Source organism: Manihot esculenta, chromosome 11, assembly GCF_001659605.2.
Source record: "Manihot esculenta cultivar AM560-2 chromosome 11, M.esculenta_v8, whole genome shotgun sequence".
In the NCBI taxonomy this organism is placed as follows: Eukaryota; Viridiplantae; Streptophyta; class Magnoliopsida; order Malpighiales; family Euphorbiaceae; genus Manihot; species Manihot esculenta.
The window spans coordinates 12,453,746-12,478,930 of record NC_035171.2 but is presented as its reverse complement, the minus strand read 5'-3'; the positions used below and the strand labels follow the sequence as shown (position 1 = coordinate 12,478,930).

The 25,185-nt window shown below is 32.7% G+C and overlaps 2 protein-coding genes across 3 annotated transcripts; both read right to left on the bottom strand.

Annotated features, from left to right (window-relative positions):
* Positions 1–6,079: 6,079 nt before the first annotated feature.
* LOC110627019 (glutaredoxin-C5) lies at positions 6,080–6,973 on the bottom strand. Its single transcript, XM_021773233.2, has one exon. It carries the CDS (start codon positions 6,779–6,781, stop codon positions 6,410–6,412), a length of 372 nt encoding a protein of 123 aa, XP_021628925.1. The 5' UTR covers positions 6,782–6,973; the 3' UTR covers positions 6,080–6,409.
* A 7,131-nt stretch (positions 6,974–14,104) lies between these two features.
* LOC110627163 (regulation of nuclear pre-mRNA domain-containing protein 1B) lies at positions 14,105–24,256 on the bottom strand. 2 transcript variants are annotated; one of them, XM_043962059.1, is made up of 8 exons: positions 23,843–24,256; positions 20,766–20,852; positions 20,021–20,268; positions 17,846–17,980; positions 16,858–16,981; positions 16,033–16,172; positions 15,899–15,934; positions 14,105–15,117 (listed from the first exon to the last, which is right to left on the bottom strand). In XM_043962059.1, exons 2-8 carry the CDS (start codon positions 20,839–20,841, stop codon positions 14,335–14,337), a joined length of 1,542 nt encoding a protein of 513 aa, XP_043817994.1. In that variant the 5' UTR covers positions 20,842–20,852; positions 23,843–24,256; the 3' UTR covers positions 14,105–14,334. The 2 variants fall into 2 exon arrangements, with proteins under 2 accessions (XP_043817994.1, XP_021629115.1); XM_021773423.2 differs by having other exon boundaries at positions 17,861–17,980; positions 23,843–24,252.
* Positions 24,257–25,185: the final 929 nt, after the last annotated feature.

Sequence of the window (25,185 nt, the reverse complement as noted above, 5' to 3'; positions counted from 1 at the left end):
GCAGAGAGAAGGGGGGGTCTTCCTTTTTCTTCTGGCTTCTTCCTCGGCTCCAGATTCTTTTACTTTATTTTTATCTGCAACTCTGGCCTATCCATATTACACTAGTTCATGAACCTGACTTGAACGTCGAAGGGTCTCCACCGGGAGCATCCCCGGTAGACCCCTGACCATCTTTCCTTATTTTGCAGGTCTTTTCATCAAATCGAACATTGAGAGACCCATATGATGGACCCAGAAGAAATTCACATCTATCATGGAGTAAGAGAAAAATCAGATTCATCAATTGGCGCCGTCTGTGGGAACAAAAGAGATTTTACTATCTCTAAAGTTCCTAAATTCACCCATTGAGATCCACATAAGGTATGAAAGTTTGTGCGAAAAGGAAGCTGGAGGCTTACAGTAACCTAGCTGAAAAGAAAAATTCATTATACTCGAGAATATTTTGATAGTCTTTCAAGAAGTTTGTTTTAATGTTTATTTGATTTTATTACTACTATCTTTTTCTTTGAAACCCGATGAAGTGAAACTTAAGATCGAAATACTTATCTATAAGTATAAAATGTTAATCTTCTCTATAAAAAGAAAAAAGAATGAGTGATGTATATACTTATTGAAATTGTGAGGTCGGCCGTATATATGTTGTAAAGATGAGATGGGCAGGTCGGCTACAAAGTCCCAGATTAGCAAGTTAGAGAGAAAATTAATAAATAAAAAAAAAAGAGAAAGAGGGGGGAGACCCGCGAGGAAAAGTAAAGCAAGTTGGATAGATTAGACAGTTCTCTGACTGGACAACAAATAGGCGAGGTCGGACTAATATTTCAGGTCGGATAGGGCACGATTCATTGCCAATTGACATTGAAGTAAGGTACACATAAAATTGCCACATGTTTGTTACTTGTCATTAGCATAAATTATGCTCCAGCTCTAATCTTGCCTTAGAATTTCGAGACTGCCTTTGATTACCGCAATTGTTTTTTATTAATTATTGTTGAATACAAAGGATTTCATAGATTATTAAAAGATATGTTTTGTATGTAAATGATAACGCTAAATTTAATTAAAGTATACTTACCTGAATTTAGATATCTTGACAATTGCTTACATAACATTAAAATTCAAGTATTGTCATGAAAATTTTATTATTAATTAATGTTAGCACAGACATTCCTAAGAGAAAGATCATGTATTTTATAAATTGAAAAATCTTGGAGAAATCTACACATGCAAAATATTATTTATTGAATCTCTGAATTACATGAGTTAATATTGTTAGTCAAAACTTATATTTACATTCATCTTAAATATGAAACTAAGTGTCATGTGCGACATATTATTTATTGATGAATATTATTAAATTAACATCGAGCATTCTCGTCATATACGCTATGTGCAAGCTCTTATTTTGCATAAAAAATTCAGAAGAAAGAGTAAGGCCAAAGAGCCTGAATCTTGTGCAAGACCTTAGTGAGGTAGGTGACCGGACTCGAAAAATGACCCCCGGCGCCACAAAACCGGCTGAGATGATGAAGCGACAGTAAAGCCAAAGAGCCTGAATCTTGCGCAAGACCTCAATGAGGTAGGTGACCGGGCTCGAAAAATGACCCCCGGCACCACAAAACCAACTGAGATGATGAAGCGACAGTAAGACCAAAGAGCATGAGTCTTGCGCAAGACCTCAGTGAGGTAGGTGACCGGACTCGGAAAAAAGACCCCTGGCGCCACAAAACCGGCTAAGATGATGAAGCGACAGTAAGGCCAAAGAGCCTGAATCTTGCACAAGACCTCAGTGAGGTAGGTGATCGAGCTCCGAAAATGACCTCCGGCACCACAAAACCGGCTGAGATGACGAAGCGACAATAAGGCCAAAGAGTCTGAATCTTGCACAAGACCTCAGTGAGGTAGGTGACCGGTCTCGAAAAATGACCCCCGGCATCACAAAACCGGCTGAGATGACGAAGCGACAGTAAGGCCAAAGAGCCTGAATCCATGCAAGGCTAAAGAGTCTGGAAGCGACAGTAAGGCCAAAGAGCCTGAATCTTGAGCAAGCTCTCAGTAAGATAGGTGACTGGCCTCGGAAAAAGACCTTCAGCACCACAAAACTGAGCTGAGAGGACGAAGGAAACTATTCTTTGGCCTTTTATTAAAAAATACCGTATGCTCATAGCAGACAGCGGTATACGATGACAGCACACAAAAACAACACATAAGAACATAGTTCCAACCTCACATAAAAGATTGGAGCACTGGACCATAAATGAAAAGTTAAACTCCGACCTCCCAAAGGAGCTCGGGTCATAAGGTAAAGAGACTTTGATCTCGCACAACAACCAAAAGCGCCAAAGCGCCACGCTGACCTCAAGAGGGTGCTGAAACAGAAATAAAAAGTCTGAATCCGACCTCTCGAAAGAGCTCGGATTACAGGCTAATAAGACCTCGATCTCGCAAAATAGCCAGCATATAACGAAATTAAACTAAGGCGCCCCAACGCCTGTATCATGTAGCAATGCGACCTACTAAAGGCCAATGCAAGGCTCACAGCGCCAAAGCGCCAAAGCACCATGCCGATCTCAAGAAAATGTGCTCGGTACTGGTAAATCCAATAGGCAGACCAAATTAAGGCGAGACGAATCCTAAGCAAAATGCATATCAAGATAAAGAACCAAACAAAGGACCGGGGCAATCATAGGAGGTACTAACCTTGAGAATTGACCGCTAGCACTAAATCAGCTTGGCTAGCCTAGAGAAAGGTCTAAGCAGCAAAGAGCTCGCAAAACACTTGAGGGAAGATAGCTCGGAAAGCACTCAGGGGCAAAAAACCCAAACCACCGAGACATACTCAAGGACCAAATGCTTAGATAAAGAATTAAGGGGATAGGAGCAATGTAAAAGGCCAAATGAACTATTCTGAATGATCGGACGGGGCAGTGGAAAGTCTTGACTCATTATATAGAAAAGAATCAAACCTCAGTATGGTCAAACCCAAAATCGATAGTCCAACCTCTTCGACCCGGGGTCGATCTTCCCAAAAGCCCAGAGGGGCCAGACATACCTCCCTGCTGAGCCTTATGTCTATGCTGACGAGGCTATAAACCTATAAAAGAAAGGTTAAAAGCTGAACAAACAAGCAGTCAGGCTGAAATATAGCCTGTGTAAAGCTAGACAAGAAAGTAAGAAATTAAGTCAGACTTCACAAAAGAGCTCGGGGCACCAAAGTAAAGAAAATGAAATCATGAACTCTCGAGCTCATAGCACAAGCAGCATCACAGGCTATAGGCATAAAAGCCTAAGCAAAGAACAAAAATCTGAGCTTCCGAACTCGCAATACGGACGAACTCACAACAAATAACAATCAAGTTGAATAAAGCTAAGTATAGAAGATATATCAGAGAGCCGAGCTCCCTATATGAAAAGGCCTGTAAATGCAAGAATGCACAAAAGGATAAACGAAAGCGAAGGGCCGTGCTCACAGCTCGGATTAACCCACAGTAAACAAACACTTAGCAAAGATGACCCAAGAAGAGGAAAACGACAAAAGGCCAAGCTCCCTATCCCAGTGGAGCACACAGCTTAGACCGCACTGACCGCCAGAAGGTTACATCCAGAGAGACAAGATGTCCGAGCTCATAACAAGAACAAGATTTAAAATCGTCTAATGCGGGGCACTCATGCAAATAAGACATTCCTCTAGGTATTATATATCCGAACTCGTAGCACTGATGAGGTCATAAGCCAAAAACAAAAATGCCCTCATGAAAATAAGAAAAACTCGCAAGTTAGAAGCTTAGCCAGACGTCGAGCTCTTAGCTCGGGTCAGTTCGACTAGCAAAGTCCCAGTAGAGATAGCCTGGTCCATCAATTAAGTAAAATTGACAAAGCCAGAAGACAGTCTGAGTAAAAAATAATAATGAGGTACAGGCCGAGGTGAAATATCATTCATCATCAAATACACATCTCCAGATCGCCATACAGTCAAACATCAAAGTAAAGAGACAAAGAAATAAAAAGGCAAGGAAAGGACATTCTTGACAAGAGCAGTTCTCGAGCCGCGCAGTCATAAATGGAGTCTAGGGATTTACCCTCTTACCACTCATGTAATAACTGCTGAGGAGGTAAAGGGGCAATTGATGACCGCTGGGCTTTCTTTACCCTGGGCGAGGCTGGGTCCAAGAGGAGAACAATGGCCTAAAGCCCATCAAGCCCTCCTTAAGCAAGACCGACCCGACATCTTAAGCCCCGATTCAGACACGCGGAGTAGGCCGGGTCCACCATGAGCCCGGGTCCAATGGGAAGAAGTCCAACCCAGTGAGGTGACGTGAGAAAGAATAGCAGGTCCAGTCACCTCGCAGCCCTGTCTGCATGCGCGCCGAGAAGAATTAAATGGCTGTCTGGCTTAGAGAAGGGTTCTGACACATCCGTACATACGGCGCTGAGTGACAGGAAAAAGTGGCACTGTAGCAGAGAGGCAGTTATACATCACTAGCAGAGAGAAGGGGGGTATTCCTTCTTCTTCCGGCTTCTTCCTCGGCTCCAAATTCTTTTACTTTATTTTTATCTGCAACTCTGACATATCCATATTACACTAGTTCATGAACCTGACATGAATGTCGGAGGGTCTCCACCGGGAGCATCCCCGGTAGACCCCTGACCATCTTTCCTTATTTTGCAGGTTCTTTCATCAAATCGAATATTGAAAGACTCATATGATGGACCCAGAAGAAAATCATATTTATCATGGAGTAAGAGGAAAATCAGATTTATCAATATGTATAATTACTAATTTATTATATTAGATTATTTATAAAAGATTTTATTAACCGCTAATTATCAACAATACTTCAAATATATCATAGTCAGGGTTTGGATTGTTTCTTGCTTTTTTTTTTTTTTGGTTTCTTCTCTCTTCTGTATATGGTTATATGTGTTTCTATTGAAATTCAATGGGTTGTAGGTGGAAATATATATATATATATATAGAAAAATGAGTTTCATTGGCTCAAGGCCCATACAATAGTTATGCATAAATAAAAAGTCTATAGAGCTCAAACAAAAAAGAGCATAAAAAAAATTAAGCACGCCCCCTAAAGACCCAAAACTTGACCCGAAAGAAGGAACCGTTTGGATAAGTGGTCGCCTTTCATAATCTATAGTCAACGATCAGCAATAGAGACGAAAACCAGGTAACACTACCATCTCTATTCATCCTATAAATATGGGAGATATGCATGTGACAAAATTATTGTATTTAAAATAAATATTTTGCTAAATCTAATTTAATTTTTATTAATTATTTAATTCAATGCTTGTTATAAATTATTAATTGCTAATCACAATATATAATATATAATAAATTTTTATTTATATTTATATTTATAATAAAATTATTGTATTTCTGGTTACGAATAATTTAGTTAAAATAAAGATCTGCATTAATAAAGTAATATAAAAAGAAAATAAATATAGAGTAGGGTGTATGATCTTCAGGCCTAGGTCGACATGGGTGGGCCGTGGTACGGACAATACATCATTAGAGAAAAGACTGAAAATTTTGAGAGAGAGAGGGCTCCCAACTTTTTCACACTCGTTCTGGCTTCCAGTCCAGGCCGTGCGTGAAAAGGTCAAGTTAAATCATGTTCCCAAATGGACCCCCCACCTCCATCAATGTGGGACCCATTCCTTAACACTGAACCGTCGATCTTCGAAGGATCTATTGTCACTGGTACGGGGTTGAGTTGAGAGTCAATAGAAATAGAAAAGAGAGTGGAGCAGAGATCACCAGACCTCCACCGCCACCACAATAATAGGAGAGAGGCGTTGCGTTTCTAAAGGAGGGGATTCATCCGGCGAGTTTTCCGGCGAAAATCCGGTTGTAAGTGTTTTTAACCTTTTCTATAAAGATCTCGTAAAAGTAAGGGTTACCTAATTGTTACCAAAAAGGGAAGAACCATGTAATAGCCGTGTTACTAGTTTAAAAAAATATATACTTATATATATTCTTTGACCTGAAACGTAAAACGACGCCGTTGACGTCTCCAACCGGCTCCACATGCCAGAGCAGAACACCAAGGCAGCAATGGAGATAGAGTAAATGAGTAGATATTTTTTTTCTTTTTTCTTTCTATACAGAGGAGGGAGCAATTACATTTCTCAACGAGACCCAGATTAGTGAAAAACACAAGCCAAACCAGAAGACCCATATGCAGAAAAATAGGTCCAGAAAATGAAAACCAAAGAAAAAAAAAAAGACAAAAAAGAAGCAGGAAAACTAAAAACATCAGTGATTAGTCTATCCAAAATGGAGGAGAATCACTCACAAACACCACTCCTCTTCCTCTGCTTTCTTTACTATTGAGTCATCATTTTCTCTTTTCTTCTTCTTTTGTGTTCTCTTTCTTTAGAATATGATCACTGATCAGAGCCAAAGAGCACCAGCTTCCTTGAGAAGAGGCACAAGAGTGCCATTAATATGAGAAGCCATGACTCTATCCATGGCACCCACAAGTTTTCCTCCAATGAACACAACAGGAACAGCAGAAGAACTCCCAAGAAGCCTCATGAGAGCCTTCTCCATCTCCTTTCCTCTTGGGTCCTCGTCGAGCTCATGCACTGTTGGGTGTACCCCCATCCCACAGAACAGCCTCTTTATGGCATGACACATGCAGCAAGTACTTATGCTAAAAATCACCACCGCATTCTCTGACGCTAGCCTCTCTATGCGTTCCAATGGATCACCAACGTTTCTTGGTGGCATGTAAGAACCCCACGACGACTCCGTCTGATACATTGTGTCTATCAAGAACCCCACCAAGTATATATATATTAAGCTTCTCCTTTTTGGGTAAATGAAGGTGAAATTGGAAGTTTAGGTGTGAAAGGAGCTGCGAGAATGGCTGCTATTTATAGAGGCGATGAAGAAGAAGGGAAGAGGAGGGTCCAAGAGAAGTAGTGCAACTGCTGCAGTGAGGTGGAATAGAATAGAAAGAATCATGTTTTAATTTTATAATTTTTTAATAAAAAAGAGATAAGGGTATTTTGGTCATAGAAAAGTTGGTCTGTCATGTTGTCGTCAGCTACTCAACGCATGCTAAAGAAAGAGATTTTGTAGAGTAAAAGCCTTCTTTAAGCTTTATGATGTTTGTCATCTTGCAATTGAGGTGGACACTTTCCATTTTTCAGTTTCCAGTTCCACCCAAAACACAGGAAAATAAATATATAAAAAAAACATAATATTAATTTCAAAATTAAAAAAAAAAAAATGGGGTTAAGGAATCAGAGAGGGGAGAGACATGAAGAACAGGCTTTATCAGAAGGGAGTTGTTGGTTAATAGACGGCTGTCCCCGTCCTTGTTGTCGGCCCTATTACTACTAATAAATAAATTTATTTTATTTATGTATTTTTTATATAATTAAAAAAAAGGGAAATAAATGGTAAAGGAACGTGGGCATCACAGAGGTTTTGCCACTTTTATTTGACGTGACCTTCATGCGCATTTTAGCTTCTTCTCTTTGGACCCTACCGGCCCCATCTCCATCACTCCTTGCTCCTCTTCCGTCACCGGCTAGTTTTCGCCTCTCAATTGCTTTTCTTCAATATAAAGCTAAATAATAATAACAATAATGATAGTAAAACTAAAAAATCTATGTATGATCTTTTGCAAAAAATATTGACTTTTAGATTTCTCTAATTTAATAATTTTAAATTTTAAATAAGTAAATAAACTACTTCACTTTCATTGTACTAAATTGTTTATTATATTTTTAATTTTTAATTACCATTTAAAATTAGTGATTTGACACTTTTCGAGTTTAAATGAAATTAAGTATTCAATTCTAATAAATAAAATAATTATTAGCTAAGAGTGTGTAGCACTATTTAATATTTTGATCCGGTGTAAATAATTTACATATTTTCAATTTATAATACATATTTTTAATCTATCAAATAGAAAATTGATTTTGTTATTTTGTATATTATTTTTTAAAATATATTATTTACAACATCATCAAATATAGAAACGAATCAATTTATATTTTTTATTATAATAAAATTTTATTTCAACGTGGAGCCATGTAATACATATATTAATTTACATGTAATTTTTTTTCTTAATTATTGTTTTTCCAATCATATAAGATGAAAATGACGTAGACATTAGATTGGATGGAATTTTGGATGGGGCATATATTCTTGATCATGTGGGGTTTGCAAGCAATTAATTAATAATGTAATGAATTAATGAATATTCTCATGGCCATTTATTCTACTTGTATATATTTCAAGTTTTTATCTAGATTTGGACGGCTTTCTTTTTTCCTTTTGGCATGAAAGAAAATCTTTAAAATTCTAGGAAAAAAAAATATTTCTTTCTATAAATTGTTTCTATTAGGAATCCATTTAGCAAACCCATTATCTCATTAGTATCTAATAACACATCTTGAAAGAATTCATATTCATAGATTTCATCAAATATTGTCTTCAATTTATATATATATTTTTTCTAATCGCCATAAATATTTAGTTTAATATAATAACAGTTGGACTTGAATTGATTTTTAATCGTAGGTATTCTCCTTTTCACTTGAATTTTTACTAAATTACTGTATATTCATTGTAATATTTTTATTTTTTATCATATTTATCTATTCACTTTATATTTAAAATATATTAAAGTGAATTTTATAATTTTTTTTAATGACTGAATTCACTTATTTATATATTGATTTATAATGAATGATGTATAATAGAGTAAGTACTCGGTTGATTTGATTTAAAATTAAATCGAAATAAATAAATAAAAATTTTAATATTTATAAAAATTAATATAATTTTAAATAAAAATTAATTTAAATTAAACCGATTTGATTCGGTTTAATTTCATCGATTAAATTTTTTAATATATTTTTTATTTTTTATATTTTATTTTTAATATTTTAAATTAAAATATTTTAATATTAATTATGCTTTAATTTTTCATATTATTAAAAATATTATACTAGTATCATTAATCAGTTTAATTTTATTAATATTTTTTTCTTAAAACTGAACCAACTTAAAATATTAAAATTTTTAAAAATAAAAATCAAGTTGAAAAGATAAAAAATTAAATTAAAATTTTAAATTAATTTATTTCAATTAATTTTTTAATTTAAATTAAATACCATTCACTTTTAATATTTTTAATATTTAAATAAATATTTTTCCTTGCATATATTATGTATTTTCTATAACTTCAACTCTTCATCCATTAGCACAATATCATTCACAAATAAATGCATTTTGAGATTTTTTTTTTAAATTGAGAATTAAAATTTTAAATTTAATTAAAATTAAATGAACAGAAAACATGGATCCTTCTAGAATAAATATCTTGAAATGGCGTTCTAGATGGTTTAGTTAGTAGCAGCCGTATATATACCATATTCCAGGAACAATATCGCCGAAAAAAGATCCTCGTCTTAGGTCCTGCCGCAAATTGGCTGTGTGAATTGTGAATTCATAAATACCTGAACCTGATTTCCAATTCAGATAATCAAGGTATTTTTTAATGTTTCAGACGTTGTAAAATATAAAAAATATATATTTTTTTAAATAATTTTTCAAAATAAACAGAGTGTTAATTTTGAAATTTATTTCATTCAAACCATCAGTTCAATAAAATTAATTAACTTTAATTTTATTTAAAAAAAAATTAATTTAACCTATCATATCATGTTTTAAGTTTATGAGGTTTAAATAATTAAATTACAAGGTCTATGAGATTTGAAGTGTGAGACCAATTGAAAAAAATTATTATTATAGGAGGAGGTGGATGTGTGCGGCACGTGGTTGGCTCCCGTGGATCACAACACGCATGCCTCATATATGCGTAGACATACACAAATGTATGCAGCATGTCCAATGTGGAACAACAACTTTTTGAGAAATTAATAATGGGAAAAATTAATTAAGCAAAAGTGATTAGCAACATTTTCTTTTAATTATAAAAATAGAGCTTAAAAAGCAGGAGAAGTCCGTACAAATGGGTGTTTCTTTTAAAAGCAAAAGAAAAGAAAAGAAAAGAAAAGAAAAGAAAAGAAAGTAGTTCCTTTTTCTGAGTGTTTAGGAAGAGAATGGACAGCACAGCATAGCTCAAAGCTAAGAGTATGTTTTGAGCGTACCCACAAACTCATTTATATAAATAAATATTTTATAATAATATTTATAATTTTTTTTATATATTTATATTTTAAAATTTAAATTTAAATATTTAAGAAATATTAAATTTTTAAATAAAAATTATTAATAAAAAATATTTCTTATATAAATTATTAATTAAAAAATATAAAATTAAACGAATTTAAATTTTATTTAAATAATAATAATTATCAAATTTAAATTTATATTAATTTTTAATTATATTTAAAATGAATTTTAATATTGTTAATATAAATTTGAGTTTAAATCAATTATCCACACGTAAAATTTAGTGAATAAGACACGAAACATATTAAATTGGGGAGATTGGGATTCTTAGAGCCCTATAAAGAAGGCAGGGAATCACATATCTGTTGTGTGTAGGCCTAGGATTGAAATCAATATTATGAATCAGACGGTGAGGGGAGTGAGTGGAATTTTCCTTTAAGAAGACAGCTGCAAAAAGCAGGGAGAGAAGATGATAATGGCTGATTGTGGATAGAGCGTGATGGCATCCACAGTGTGTTCAAATTTTTATATGTGTCTGGCTTTTCCTTGTATAGTCAAACATTTTTAGATTTAATTGGCATCTCCCTTTCTATTTCACTTGCACATTTCTGGCACCCAAATCTCCCTCATTTTTTCTTGTTTCGATCACCCCTTGTCTACGTGGCACTTCTATGTGGGTTCCACTTTCCCAAAACCCATATTCCAGCTCCTTTTTAAAAAATGAGGAGGAAAGTAAGCACGTGATGAGGTATTGAACTTAGTGGGAAGGAGGCACATGTTAGCAAAGAGAGGAGAGGTGATAATAGTGTAGGGGAAGTGAAAGGCAAAGAGGAACATGTCGGCAGCAAAATGGCGGTGAGACTGTAGTGGGTGTGCTCACGATAACCCTTAAAATGATAACCCAATGCATTGCATGTCCCTTTGTTTGTTTTTGTTTTTTTTTTTTTGTTTTTAAATTATATTATAGTTTATTTTTTAATTAGTATAATAATTATGGATTAAACTAAACTAATTACAGTTTTAATTCCGTTGGTGATAAAATTGACATGGAATTGTCCAATCAAAGTAGCGGAAGGGATGCCGTTTTGTGTTCTAGGACATATGTTCTGATCCGCCAGAATGGCGGCGGGTACGGTGACGGCGGAAGCCAAGGTGCCAACACTCTCCGTGAGTGGGTTCAAGGAAATTACTACCACCTGAAAAATAAAATTCATTTTAAATTTTTATATAAAAATTTATTATTTAATTTATCTATTTTAATAAAATTAATTAAATATTTCTATTTTCAGTAATATCCTGCATTGGTTAAAAAAAAAAAAACCCTTATGCTTTATATTATAAAAAAAGATTAAATAGTTAATAATTTGAAATCTTATCTCAATTTGTTTCCTCTTGCTCTTGCATTTGTTTAATTTTCTTTGTCCTCTTTACTCGATGTTATAAAAAATATTATATATATATATAAATTATTATTTTTATATAAATTAAAAAAATAATTAATACAATTAAAAAACAATAAATATTAAATTGGCATTAACATATGCTCCATTTATATAATTTAATTATTAAATTTATAATTTAATAAAATTTATTTTAATGTATATAAAATAGGAATATACGGGAAAGTTAATCAATACATTACTATCTAAAAAAGAAAAGTTATTTACAATTTGTAGCGGATAAAAATAAATATATTTTTAATTTTTGTGAGAAGGGCAGATTGTTATTTTTTTCAAAAATTAATTAAATTTATATAATTAAGAACTTAAGTATAATTTTAATTAAAAAATTATAGTAACAACAATATTAATAAATTTATATTATATAATTGGTAAAAAAAATAAAAAGGAAAAATTGGGGACATAACTCATAATTAATTTTTAATTTAGGAAATCATGATTTTTTGTAGTTGAAATTGAAGGCAAAAGTCTGACGCAACACAACTTTTAAATGGAAATTAAAAATATTTTAATATTTTTTTAATAATAATTATTTAAAAATTGAAAAAAAAAGAAGGAAGAGTTAGTTCTTACGAAGCCGTTAAAGCAAAGGACATGAGGGCTTTTGTTTCGCAGCCTTTTGTCTTTCACATTTGCTCAGCGACAACAACGTAGCGTACGTTAGCCCCAGCGTTGACTTTGACTGCTTTTAACATTTGCTTTTATTTTATTTTATTTATTTCTTTTTACGGTTTTAACAGCACCGCCTTTATTTAAAATTAAAAATTTAAATTGTAACACAATTTTTTTTATAAACAGTGGCATCATTATGAATGCAAAGTTGGTATTGTTTTTAGGAATAAAAAAAAATATAAATTTTTATAAAAATAAAAAAATATATATATTTTTTTAAAAAAATATAAAAAGTTAAAAGAGGAAAGGGGGTAATGGGGGATGTGGCGGTGGCAATGTCTGAGAGTGAGATTGTGTTCGGACAGAGTGATGAGGGAATGTCTGTCTGTTTGTTGTTTCATGGTTTGTTTTAATATCCTCATGCTTGCATTTTGGTTATATTTAATTAATTACATTTGCCTCACACATTTAATTATTCTTTCTTGTTACTCACAATACCATACACCTTTACTACTTACATGTTTATAATATAATATTCTCCACTTTCACTACACCTTTTTTTTATTTTATTTTTATATTTATTGAAATATTTAATTTAATTCATTCAAATATTAAAATTTTCAAGCCTAATTATTATTATTATTATTATTATTATTATTATTATTATTATTATTAAATATAACAAGCTCATTTAAAAATTTTAATTTTAATTTTTAATTTTTAAATAAAAAAATATAAAATAAGCAATTTGTGTGTTTTATATGGATGTATGCGATGCAAGTGAGAAAGATTCCATGACATTGAAGTGGGGGTGGAGACAAAGATGTCAAAAACAAGGATTTGAAGCTGGTTCCCTAAACTAGATATTTAGTTGAGTCCTAAGTTAAAGTCTAAACTTGGTTACAATCCCAAAACCATGGGAACTCACTCTGAGTGTTTCTTTTTTGACCAAAATTTGGTCAAAGAGGTTTGATGGACTTTGTGCTGTCCATGTTCCCAGTAAAAGGACTAGACAATGCTCTGAACACTTTTCCAACACAAAGCCAAACATCCTCATGCTTTCTAAAGCTCTTTTGGCACGTCATCACCACGTGATTCTTTCATCACCACCGTCCTTTTGTCCATCTACATTATCCATGTTCCCCCTCCATTTCTTTTTTCTCCTTGCCTGGTAAAGGATTAGGATTTGTCCTTTTGAGTTTAATATTCTAACTCTTATCCATTGGAATTGAGGTGCAGACCTTAATCCCAACAAGCCTATCCTTGTATTTGATAGCAGGTCAATTCCAGAGTGATGTTTTTTCGCACATTCATTTAGGTATGTTCAGTTATAAATTGCTATCTTCTCCATTTAAGCAAATTTAATGGTTTTCATTACTATTGTTGTAATAACTAAAGATAATGCACACAAAATTATGCATGATATTACTATATTTTCATGTTATGGTAGAGAGACATGTGTCGTGTTAACACAATACGAATAATAAGCTTTCATACTATTAATATAAACAGATTCTCTTACTATACATACCATACTGCTCTTTGGAGTTTACCGTCTATAACACTCTAAACACCCTAGAAAATCAGAAATTGAGACTATTTTCAGTATTTACTCTCGCATATTATACCTTAATAGATTTGTGTTCTTTGTTGTAATAAAATTTTGTTGGTATAAAAGATTTGTTTTCTTTGTTGTAATAAAATTTTATTATGAGTTACAGTAATGTAATGCAAATGATGCTTTGCAAGTCAAAAGAAAAAAAAAAAATTAAAAAAAGATTAAAAAAAAGTCTTTTAAGGCAATAAAAATCCCAGGAAATGAAGCAATCACCAGCAAGCCAGTATCCAAGAGTAACTAAATCAATTCACTTTATATTTCTCAATGGAACAATCCAAAGAAATTGTTTAAACGCTAACAGTTGATTGATAAGTTACAAACACTTTACAATGTGCAAATCTAACTAGATGTATAATCAAAGGCACACGGGTAACTAAAAAGCTACATTAGTTTTCTGAAACCTCTCACGTTTCCTCGGCAAAACCTTTTGATGGCTGCTCCGCTGCAAGCAGCCATAAAAAATTCTATTGCCGGGAAATTGGCATCTTTGATGGTTGGCTGTATAAATTACCATCTGCACTCTGATAACTTGGGTATGAATTTGTTGGGGGCATTGAAAAGGGAGCAATACCTGTCATTTGAGTCCCGACTCCTGGGTAGCCAGGCAATGAAGGTGGTGGCTGCTGGGACATGCTGTAGGTGTATGGCACAGCATTTATTGACCCAGCAGTCTGCATGTACTGGGGAATTGAATATGGTGCCATAGGAGGTAGCGGAGGTGGTGGTGGAGGTGATGACGGGGGAGGTGGTGGATCATTTGAAGTTAGCTGCTGAGCAGTGTTTGCGACTTGGAAAGATTCAGGACGTTGAAAAGGAGCGAGTGGTTGCTGCGAAGAATTCTGGGTTGGTATGTAAGGCTGGTTGTTCTCGAGCTTAGCCCTCTTTTCAGAGTGGTATCCCCCAGATGATTCTTTGACTGGATTGCCAATGACGCCTTCAGATGCAAGTGAAGAGAGGACATAAGAAAGCATCTGGGCTGAGGATGTCGATGCAGTTAATTTTGCTGCCACTGCAGCAGCTGCAGATCTCCGGGGATCTTCCTCAATCTGGCCAGTTTTTTCAGGGAAAGATACCTGCCTTGCATACATTGCTGGAGCTGATTGTTCCCTGTCCCCAGGTATAAAGCTTTGAGAAGCAATGGAAGTGTTAACTTCCTTCAAACTTTGCTCAGCTACTAACTGCACATTATTGGAACGCAGCAACTGCTGGCAGATATTACTAGCATGTTCTGACTGGGATTGAGCAGCCTATAATACATATGGAAGGAAGACGAAAACATTCTTAAAGTTAACACAGATAAGAATGCCATATGCCACAAGTTATCAGAGAGCTTGTTACTGGTAGAAAATTTATGAAGCATAATACATGCATCAAATAGATTTGGAAGCGGAACTTTAAAACTCATTAGTGATCACTATTTCAAGGGAAGAATGGCGAAGGCATGGAGCTCAGAGCTGAGTCAAACAAAAATATGCAAAGGATGACTACATTTGCAGATAAATGCATGTGAAATTCTTTGATTTCAGCACAAAATATTCAAAATTTCAATCCACAGAATATTTGCCAACACATAAATATAAGGGGAAACCAGACAATCCTATCAACATCCAATGCCAAAGTGATAAAACATAGATGCAAATTGAGGAAGGATTAATTACCTATACTTCATATCAGGTGTCCAAAAAATTCTAAGTTATAAACTAGGAAGCTTAAACCAAGCAGTATGTAGTTGGACGCCTATAACAAGGTCTCATAAAACATTCAATTCAGAAAAATCATAGCAAAAACACAAATATCTGGCTAATATCCGGCTATTAATTGTTATACAAAAGCAAGGAACATAAATGCCAGGACCTTTAAATTAAGCATATATATATATATTCCTATTATCCAGGAAATTTCAAGCATTAGTGTTTTCATCATTAAAGCAATGAATTACAGAGATGTTTCCGGTGTAATTTCTAACCAAGTCATAGAAATAAGAGATATTAATAGACAATTAAGTAGTGAATGTACAAGATGTCAAACCTGAAGTTGATTGCGAACTTGTTCCAGTCTGGATTCCTGTTACAAAATTATCTCCACTTCAATATACTATCACATCAAATTATTTTGATTATGCAAACATTTTTTTTTTCTGTACAATAGTTTGCCTAACCAACCTGCTCCCGAAGAGCGTCTCTCAAATGAGACACAAGACTTGTCCTTGATGATTCAAGGGCTGTCAGTTTTTCAATGCTGTCCCTCAAAATATTTTGCTGCCCGTGCAGCTCTTCCACAAATGAAGCATCATGGAATTGTCCTGTTCAAAAAAAGGGCAGCTGAAGAAAAAGGTGCAGCAAGAAGAATTCATAGTTCATTAGGAACTTTAAACGCAGATTTCTTTTGAAAAAAAAGGACAAAAAAATCAATGACATCCACCAAATGAAGATCGAATAAAAATGATTTCTCAGAAAGTATACATCCAGGTTCAAACCAACCAATGCATGACAATGTAAAATCAAGTCTTCTTATCAACTCACGAGTAACAAAATGACATTTTGTTTCCCCAAGCCCCATATCGGGTTCCAGACGGACTAGATAACTTTACTTAGTACACTTGTGTTGATCAATGACAACATTTACTAATTTCTGCTTTGAGAAGCAAGTCGATGGAGTTTAAACAGAGGGGCTAATTCTCTAGGCTAAAAAATAGAGGCTCCTCACTTTATTCAATGGAAGAATAGTGATGAGGGCCAATATTTACCTCCTTTTTGTGTAGTTAAATAGAAGTTTTCATATTGTAAAAGTCAAGCAACGCTTGTTCAAATTCCCAAGCAAAATACAGAATTCCTAACAGCTAACATAATACTCTCAATAGACACGTGTAGCATTACAAAATATTCAACACTTAGCTTTTAAGCTTGCTTGATAGCACTTATTTTTTAGTTCTTATTTAGGCCCATAAATTACCTAAATTAATATTGAAACACCAATTTCCTTCTCACCTTTCTCGAGAGAGCTAATAGCATTCCTCAATTTGTTTATTGTAACATCTTCATCCACTTGGCCACCATGAACAACTTGATAACCTGAAATTATCTTGTCCAGTGTACTTCCAGCAGGCTGCTTCTGTTTGAAGCAGAGAAAAATGAGAGATGATCATAGTCAAGGTTGTCAAAACTCAATTTCTTAAGCATTGGTGAAGGGGCTGTAAATTCATATCATAAAATCATAAGATCTTACAACTTAAAATGCCATAAAAAAAAGATATAATTATATTTATACAATAAATAAATAAACTTTCATACATGCTTAAGCGTAAAAATTTATATATATGACAAAAGCTTTCTAATATATTGTTAAGTCTAATATTCAAGTCATTTTAATTTTTAAACGTAATATTTTCTTTGTGAAATTATCAATATGAGAATAATTAAAATCATGTTCACATATATATTTAAACTTTCTACTTCAAAGCATAATTCCAAGTTTCAACTTTAAAAAGATATCAAAACAAATGACCGAAATATTTGATAAACAATATATAGAAATTAGATCACATATATTATAACAACAATAAAACAAAAGTTGTTCAAAAACGATATAGAAAATTATAATATATAGTTGTAGTAGCATAAATAATATTTATTACCATATTTAAAAAATTAAAAAAGATCTAGAAATTAAAATAAAAAAATGGTAATGATTTTCATAAATTAAAATGAAATATACTAATATTTTTAGCTTTTTAAAATTTTAACTATATAAATCATGCAATAATAAACTTGTAAAATCATGATATTTTGAAGTCTGATTTAACTATTTAAAAAATAGTGATTTTACCTCGATTTTACATGCATACATTTTGACTTGTTTTAATGATTTCAACTCATAAAATCGTGAAATCATACTAGTAATATCACATTTTAACAACTATGATTGCAGTCCTCAAGACAAATACAAAGTTTGACTGCCAAGGAAAGTTTCAATCACCACGATGCAATTTACCAGTTTGAAGCCTATATTCTTTCCATTTCTATTACTACTATCCGAGTGCTTTCCCACAAGCTCTTCCTTGAGAATTTGCCCATGCGAACCAAAAACTTTTCTGTCTTCCCATATGCCAATCTGCATGCCAAAATAATAAAAGTGGAACATCAGATGTTTATGCAGCGAGCTAATTATAATATAATTTATTAAAGAAGTTTATATTCATGATCAAGTATATATTTAAATACATGTGCATGCGCCAATGTTTCTCACAAAAAGGGGAAGATTGTTTTCCCAGCAATAATAGATAAAAAGTGACCATCTTGAACCAAACAACAGAAGCATTAGACTATGCTGTCAAAACAATTATCTGAGGGATGTCACAAGACAAGATTGAGACCAAAATGACATGCTCCAAATAATTAAACTATACTGATGGCAAGTTCCCCTCCATATCTCCTTCCAGTTATTCAGAAATTAATCATCACTTTTCTTGATATCCACCAATTGCTCCTCACTTGTGACTAGTAAATACTAAATAGTATTATAATAGGATTACATTAACAATTAAGAAAAAATCCAAATCTTTATTCCAATTTGCGGTCATAGTCAATCATGTTCTATTTTTGTCAATTATATTGGAAACCTGGCACATTGGTATTTATTGTGGCCAAATTTGGACGTTCATATGCTAAGAATTCTCAAACTGCTAACATGGCAAATTCTTTATTGAAAAAACTTTCATCTTAGCATATGATATATTATATTTAAGTTTTTGACTACACAAAATGATTATGAACTATATTTAGAAAATCATTTATTATTATTCACAACTCCAAAAACTGGTTCTGAATTTTTTTCCCAGTGTCTTCTCTGTCTACCCCTCTCCCTCCCAATATGCCTATCAAAATTTTATAAATAAAATATGTCACGGTAGCAATATAATAATTTTGGCACATGCAATTTCATGTTTGGAGTTTGGTTAAACAGTTTGACATCAATTTGAAAGCTTGTATATAATAAAAAAAATGATGAATTGACCCCAAAAATAAATTGGAGGAAACATTCACATTCTTTTAGTCTTTAACCCTCAAAATTAGTATTGAATGACATCTTTCTATAAGAAAGAGGTTGACTTGAACTTAATTTATTATTGGTCATGAAGGGTGAAATGGCAAAAGGGATACAGGTAATCATTCCAACTAGTTTGTGATTAAGAATTCTTGGCAATTTTCAAAATAATTTATTATTGGTCATGAAGGGTGAAATGGCAAAAGGGATACAGGTAATCATTCCAACTAGTTTGTGATTAAGAATTCTTGGCAATTTTCAAAATTCAAGTTTCATTCTCGTAATGTATAACAGTGCAAAATCATGAAACATAATGATATAAAAACAATTTTATAGAATTTGGGATATGGAAGTTGACTGCCCAAATGTAAATTCTGTGATTGGAAAACCAAGATGCATAAACAAGTTTATTCTCTGATGGTTTAACTATAACCCATCTTGTTAAACGACTAAAAACCAAGCAGAATCGACATTAACACATATGTCCATCTTCATTACCATGATTCCATGACATTATACTAGCGGTGTACAATATTAAGATGACTGGTAATATGCTTGGAGTAATATCAAGTAGACTGACCATGGGAGTAAAGGCATATTAGTTGCAGGATACTTAGCAGGTAAAGAAAAAGATAAGTGCAAATGGCTCACATCATAAAAATAAACACTAAATAGCACCCTTTCAGTTACTGGATTCAAACTGTCATGTATAGCAGTTGGAATAATCTTTGACATGCACAAAGGGAAATGATCATATTTTCTCACTTAGCTAGAAGACACATTCCAAAATTTATCATTTAATTTCACATTTCATATTTTAACATTGCGCTACAACATCCTCACTACATGAGACATATACGCCACAAGCTAATCATTGAATTGCTCTCTTAACATGAGGTTCACTTAAAATAACATTCCTGAGGTAGCAATCACATAAAAGCATGCACAAAAGACCAAAATAGCGACCAAGTAAGCTTAATAGACAAGATTATCTTCTAAACCTTTGAAATTGAAGGCTTTATGGGATTTTTATGCACATGGGAAAGGCATAAAAAGTAGTTATAACAACCTCATTCAATAGAAATAGTAAAAATAAGCATTAAGTACCAGTCTTAGTGCAGCATTTCTTCCAGCCTCATCCCCATTTCTAATTACATCACGAAGAGCATCTGGAAGAACCTTCCAAAATTCACCAACAAACTCTGAGCCTTTACGACGACTATTCTGCAAAATGTCATTTGCAAGATATAGAAAAGCCAATCTCTGCTCACGTGGAGAGCAATGAAATTGTCTGTCCCATGTTTCAACAACTTGCTTTGCTTTATTCATATGGAAAATACACCAATGAGATAATGCTTGGCATGTTAAGGATTGCAAATTAGAAATAAAGAACCATATCTACCAAAGGTAGAAGGTTAATGATTTACACAAAATTCTACTACATATACACATGCTAAATGTACTGTGATCCTATGTCACTGGACGAAAATAAAAACAAGAGAAAAAAAGGCCTAAAAAAATTCTCCAAACAGGATATTTTGAATTTGTTCTAATCATTGAGGATAACATGACAAGATGCAATTCAAGGTATAAAGAACAATATAAGAATAATTTCAGAGAGTTGCTTGCTAAAACTCAATCAGAATGCACCACCACTTGCTTCTTTTTAATTTGGATACATCAATGCAATAAACTTGAGAAGAAAGTTTTCATATGTTATTACCAAAATAGCTTAAGTTGGATGCCTGAGCATTTATGATAGTAAAAAACATCCAACCCATTTACCTTAGGCACATATTATAGGTATAAATAAAAAGATAGGCATCATTTACTATCAATATCAAAAGGATACTCTCTATGCTTGCCTGTGAATTGTTGAGCTTGGCAAGCTTTTCCACTAAAATCTGGGGATTGAATGAACTGCCCATTGATTCTCTACCTAAATGATGTAAAATGAAATCGTTAACAACAGAGACACCTTAAAAACCTAATTAAAAAAGAAAAGAAAATACAAGGAAGACAACAATCTTGATTAAAAATGATGCAGAATAACTTTAAAGGCCTATTACATAAATTTTACCTTAAACTTGTTCTGAAAAACTTACTAATGCCCTATACTATTATTTAATATTTATATCTATCACACCCTTATTATTTTATTTTCATAATAATTAGACCTTTATTGCTGATGCCATCAGATCAGAGCATGTCAATAAAAAGAGATAAAACCAATCCTTATGGGCATTTTAGTGAGTAAACAATAAAAAATAATAAAAGAGGTCTTGCGCTCTCTCCTTCCACCTCTCATTCCTTTTATACTCTTTTAAGTTCCTCACCCATTCTTGCTTTCATGTAATTAAAAGAATTTTTTTTCTGAATGAAATAAAAATGCACATTCACTATTCAAAAACTGTCAAGAGGGAAAGAAATGGATCATTTTGGTTCTCAATTGTCTAATCAAACAAATCAACTGATCAGGGGTGCAATGGAAGCAACCACCAGTTTTTGCTTACTGTGATGGTATTCAACCTTAGGAAATCAAGGAGGCCAAAGATTGTTAGGTTAGTCATTAGTGAAACAACAACACCAACACTTTTATAATTTCTGCCTTCTGAATAATTCCAGGAGTGCTTAACACCTACTAAATTATTACACTTCTGTTCAAAGTGACCTAGAGAGACATTTTGTTGGGTTCATTTTCTTGGTTAATTTAGACCCACAAGAATTGTGTTACCTAGATCAATTGGACCTTTTACTGGCTGTACCGTACATCTTATTGCAGAAAGATGAAAGAGGAAGAGAAAGGGAAAGGAGTAATAATAACAGTTAAAAAGAAGACACTTCAATGAAAACTTCTTATTCGTCTCTCCTTTCATGAAACTTCATAGTAGAAATAAGAAAAAGCTAGAAAGGGGAAGATCAAAAAATTAATATTACCCTTTAAGTGTTTTTCATCTCTGTTGGCACAAATTCGGTCTTAATAATTTTTATGTTTATTTTTCCTCTCTTGGTCAGATAAGAGATGTCCATGTTCCATGTTAACACAGAATGCTAATTTTGCTCTGGAGTCAGAGTTGCTATTGTTCTTGCTCTAAACGGGTATGGAGATTATTTTCTTTTTCTGGTATTCCTACCCTTGGCAGCACGTTGAAGCAATATGGTAGTAAAAGAAGTAAAAAACGAAGCAAATCAAGAGTCAAATAGAAGAAACGTCAGATTTCCTTTCCACATCAATGTGAATTTAGTTACACACTATACATGTGACCTATAAGGGTCTTTATATTACAAAAAAAAAAAAACAGGGGTGTAATAGGTTTAATAAAGTATAAGGTGTCAATGGTTTTTTCCCAAAATGTTCTAAGGCAGATTTATGCATTAGGCCATAACTTAAAATGCAATACATAAAGATAATCTCGCATTAAAACAGCACACCATGACCTAAAACCAAAACCACAAAGTTTGTTTCAACAAAATGTACGATGATACCGTTTAAAATGCAATAAATAAATGCTTCAAAAAGCATATATACTTTGCTAACTCAAGATTGTTACCTAAATCCAAAGTGAGGAGATCTCAAAATTACAACAGCAGAAAATCCATCCATAAATGCCCTTCCAGACTTAAACTTAATTTAAGAGGAAAATTCATGTATTATCATTTTCAAAGACAACTAGAGTCTAGACATCCAATTCAGAATACACTAAATGCTCTCAATGGAAATAGCAAGGGCCAAGCTAAAAGCCCAAATTCATTTAGCTACATAAATTTCATAATGCTCATAAATTTTAGCAAAATGAAGCTTTTATGGGCATAAATTAATTGCTTTATGATGCTCTTGGTTCCCATTTTGGGAATTGAGAGAAAGATAATCTCTCACCCTAGACAAGAACACGTGTTTGGAAAACAAAGGATCAGTTTAGCTGATCAAACGGATAATGCAGTTAAAATTGAATGTATTGTCCTTCTGAAATTGAGTAAGTGAACAACTCATGGAGATTATATGAAGGCAAGCAATAAAACTGTGTATGCCATGTAAAAGAGAAGAGGAAGTAGATTTTTCAAGTATCAAAAACAAAAAGAGCATCAGGGACTAGAAATACCAACACCCTTTATTATTTTAGTTAATACATGATTAGGTTGGATCCCAATTGGGCGATTATTTGTCCATAGCCATGGACCTATAACATAGTAGAACTAACACAAATATATTTGAACATAACGAAGGAAAGTAAGCTCATCAAATGTATCGCAGAATACATGGTATAGGAAGTGGCAATATGCTAAGTTAAGTAACAAACGCAAGTTGCAGGATTTAACAGCGCAATAAGGAAAAAAGATTCAATTTTTTCACCAAAAAGGGAGCAAAAGCACGTAGACATTGCAGATGATTTCTGCTTCAATGTGCTTAACTCGACATTTCATTTTACTTGAATTTAGAAAGCTTATATTTGAGAGAAGTGGTGGATTATCTTAATGGTTATCTTTAAAATCGAAATTACCTCAATTGATTAGCAAGAGCAGTGACATAAATATTGTATCTAGTTCAACGCCAATTGGACTCTCTCTCTATGTTTTTCTTTTTCTTTCTTTTCCCCTTAAAGTACCATTCTCAGTTTGGTATGTTTACTAAGTTGAAGTTGCAGCAAATGCTCCTCGCAAGAAAAAAAAAATCTCAAACAAACAAAGCACAACACAATTGCACAGAAGACAGCAGCAAGCAAGATTACGTTAAAAAAAAAAAAGCACACATTAAAAGCTAAATGCATAATTAAATAACAGAACAAGCAAAAGCAATTACCATAAACAATTATAACATTTTTTTAAGAAAAAAGGAAGCAACAGAGCCAATAAGCAGAAAAAACACAAATTCAGTAAGAAAACACAGAAAAAAGAAAGGAATAACAGATAGAACTAGAATTAGAGAAAAACCTGCTAAAAACAAATGCGGACGAGGGTTAGCGGAGAATAATCAACTGCGAGTATAGATAGCCCTTCTCCTGCTAAAAAATTTCATAAATTGAGGATTTTAGGAGACTTTCATTAACAGAAGAGCACTTTGAATTGCCGCGGCGGTGCGAACTGCACTTGCTGGAATCGGACTCGCGCTCTGAAAGCTCCAAGGTACAGCTTCCAGAGAAAAAAAGCTGGAGTTTTTTTTTGTAGTTTAGAGTTTAGGCATTCAAGTTGCAGTCCGCACTTCGCAGTTTTAGCCGAGGTACAGGTGTGGCGTGGTGGGCTGGGTTTGTGTCCTATTGTTGCTCGTGTGAGCTTCCGATTTCCAGTACTACCCTTACGCATGAGCGGAAACCAAATTCAGCAGCGGCGCCGTTTCTGATTGTTGTTTCCCGTTGATTTCCGTGTAATTTTAGGCATTCTCCCTGAATTTTGAAATTTAATTTATTACAGGATGTTATTATAAAGTCTTTCCGTTTGGGTTGTATACGATGCTTTAAAATTTCAAATTCTCATAATTTTTTAGATATTTTAAAATTATTATTTATTTTTTATATTATAATAATATATAAATTGATTATCTTAATTTTATTTTATTTTAAAAAAATTTTTCAAAATAATTCTTACTATTTAATTTTAAATATATAAATATAATTAAAAAATTAATAAAAAATTATATTTCTTAATATGCTTAAAAAGATAAAATATAATTTCATATCCAACTGAATTTAATAACTATTTAGTTGTGGTTATATTTTTATTTTATAAAAAATATATTGAAAAATCAATTTTATATGTATTTTGTTTTAATAATTTTAATTATATTATAATTTCAATAAAATTTTTTATATTTATGTGCAATAAGAGATATAAAATTAAGATTATATATTTTTAAGAAAATTATATGGTTGTATTTAAAAAATTCAAATCATAATTTTATAAAGTGTTAAATAAAATATATTGAAAAACTAGAAACAAGTTGGAGTATAAATAAACCATGAGCTATTAAATATATATATATATATATATATACACACTTCTATTTATTATTCTTATATTTAATAATATTTAACTATTTTTATAAATTAAATTATTTATAAAATTTAAAAATAAACTTATTTCTAATTATTAGGAATATAAAATAATCATATATGATAGTTAGTTATTAAAATTTTTTAACTTGTAATTAAATATAGCCTGTTTCATCTAAATAAACGGCATATATATTATTTTTATATTAATAGAATTTATATTAATAAAATATAATAAATTAATAAAATCACTTATAAATGTATTAAAATGTTTTATAGTTTTTAATT

Excerpts from the sequence above, each read along its gene's own strand:
- LOC110627019 (XM_021773233.2), bottom strand. The coding sequence starts at position 6,781 with ATGTATCAGACGGAGTCGTCGTGGGGTTCTTACATGCCACCAAGAAAC.
- LOC110627163 (XM_043962059.1), bottom strand. The coding sequence starts at position 20,841 with ATGGGCAGTTCATTCAATCCCCAGATTTTAGTGGAAAAGCTTGCCAAG. Across the intron at positions 16,982-17,845 it reads AACTGGTAAATTGCATCGTG|AAGCAGCCTGCTGGAAGTAC; the intron begins GTGATTGAAACT and ends TGCTTCAAACAG. Across the intron at positions 15,935-16,032 it reads GAGACGCTCTTCGGGAGCAG|GAATCCAGACTGGAACAAGT; the intron begins GTTGGTTAGGCA and ends ATTTTGTAACAG.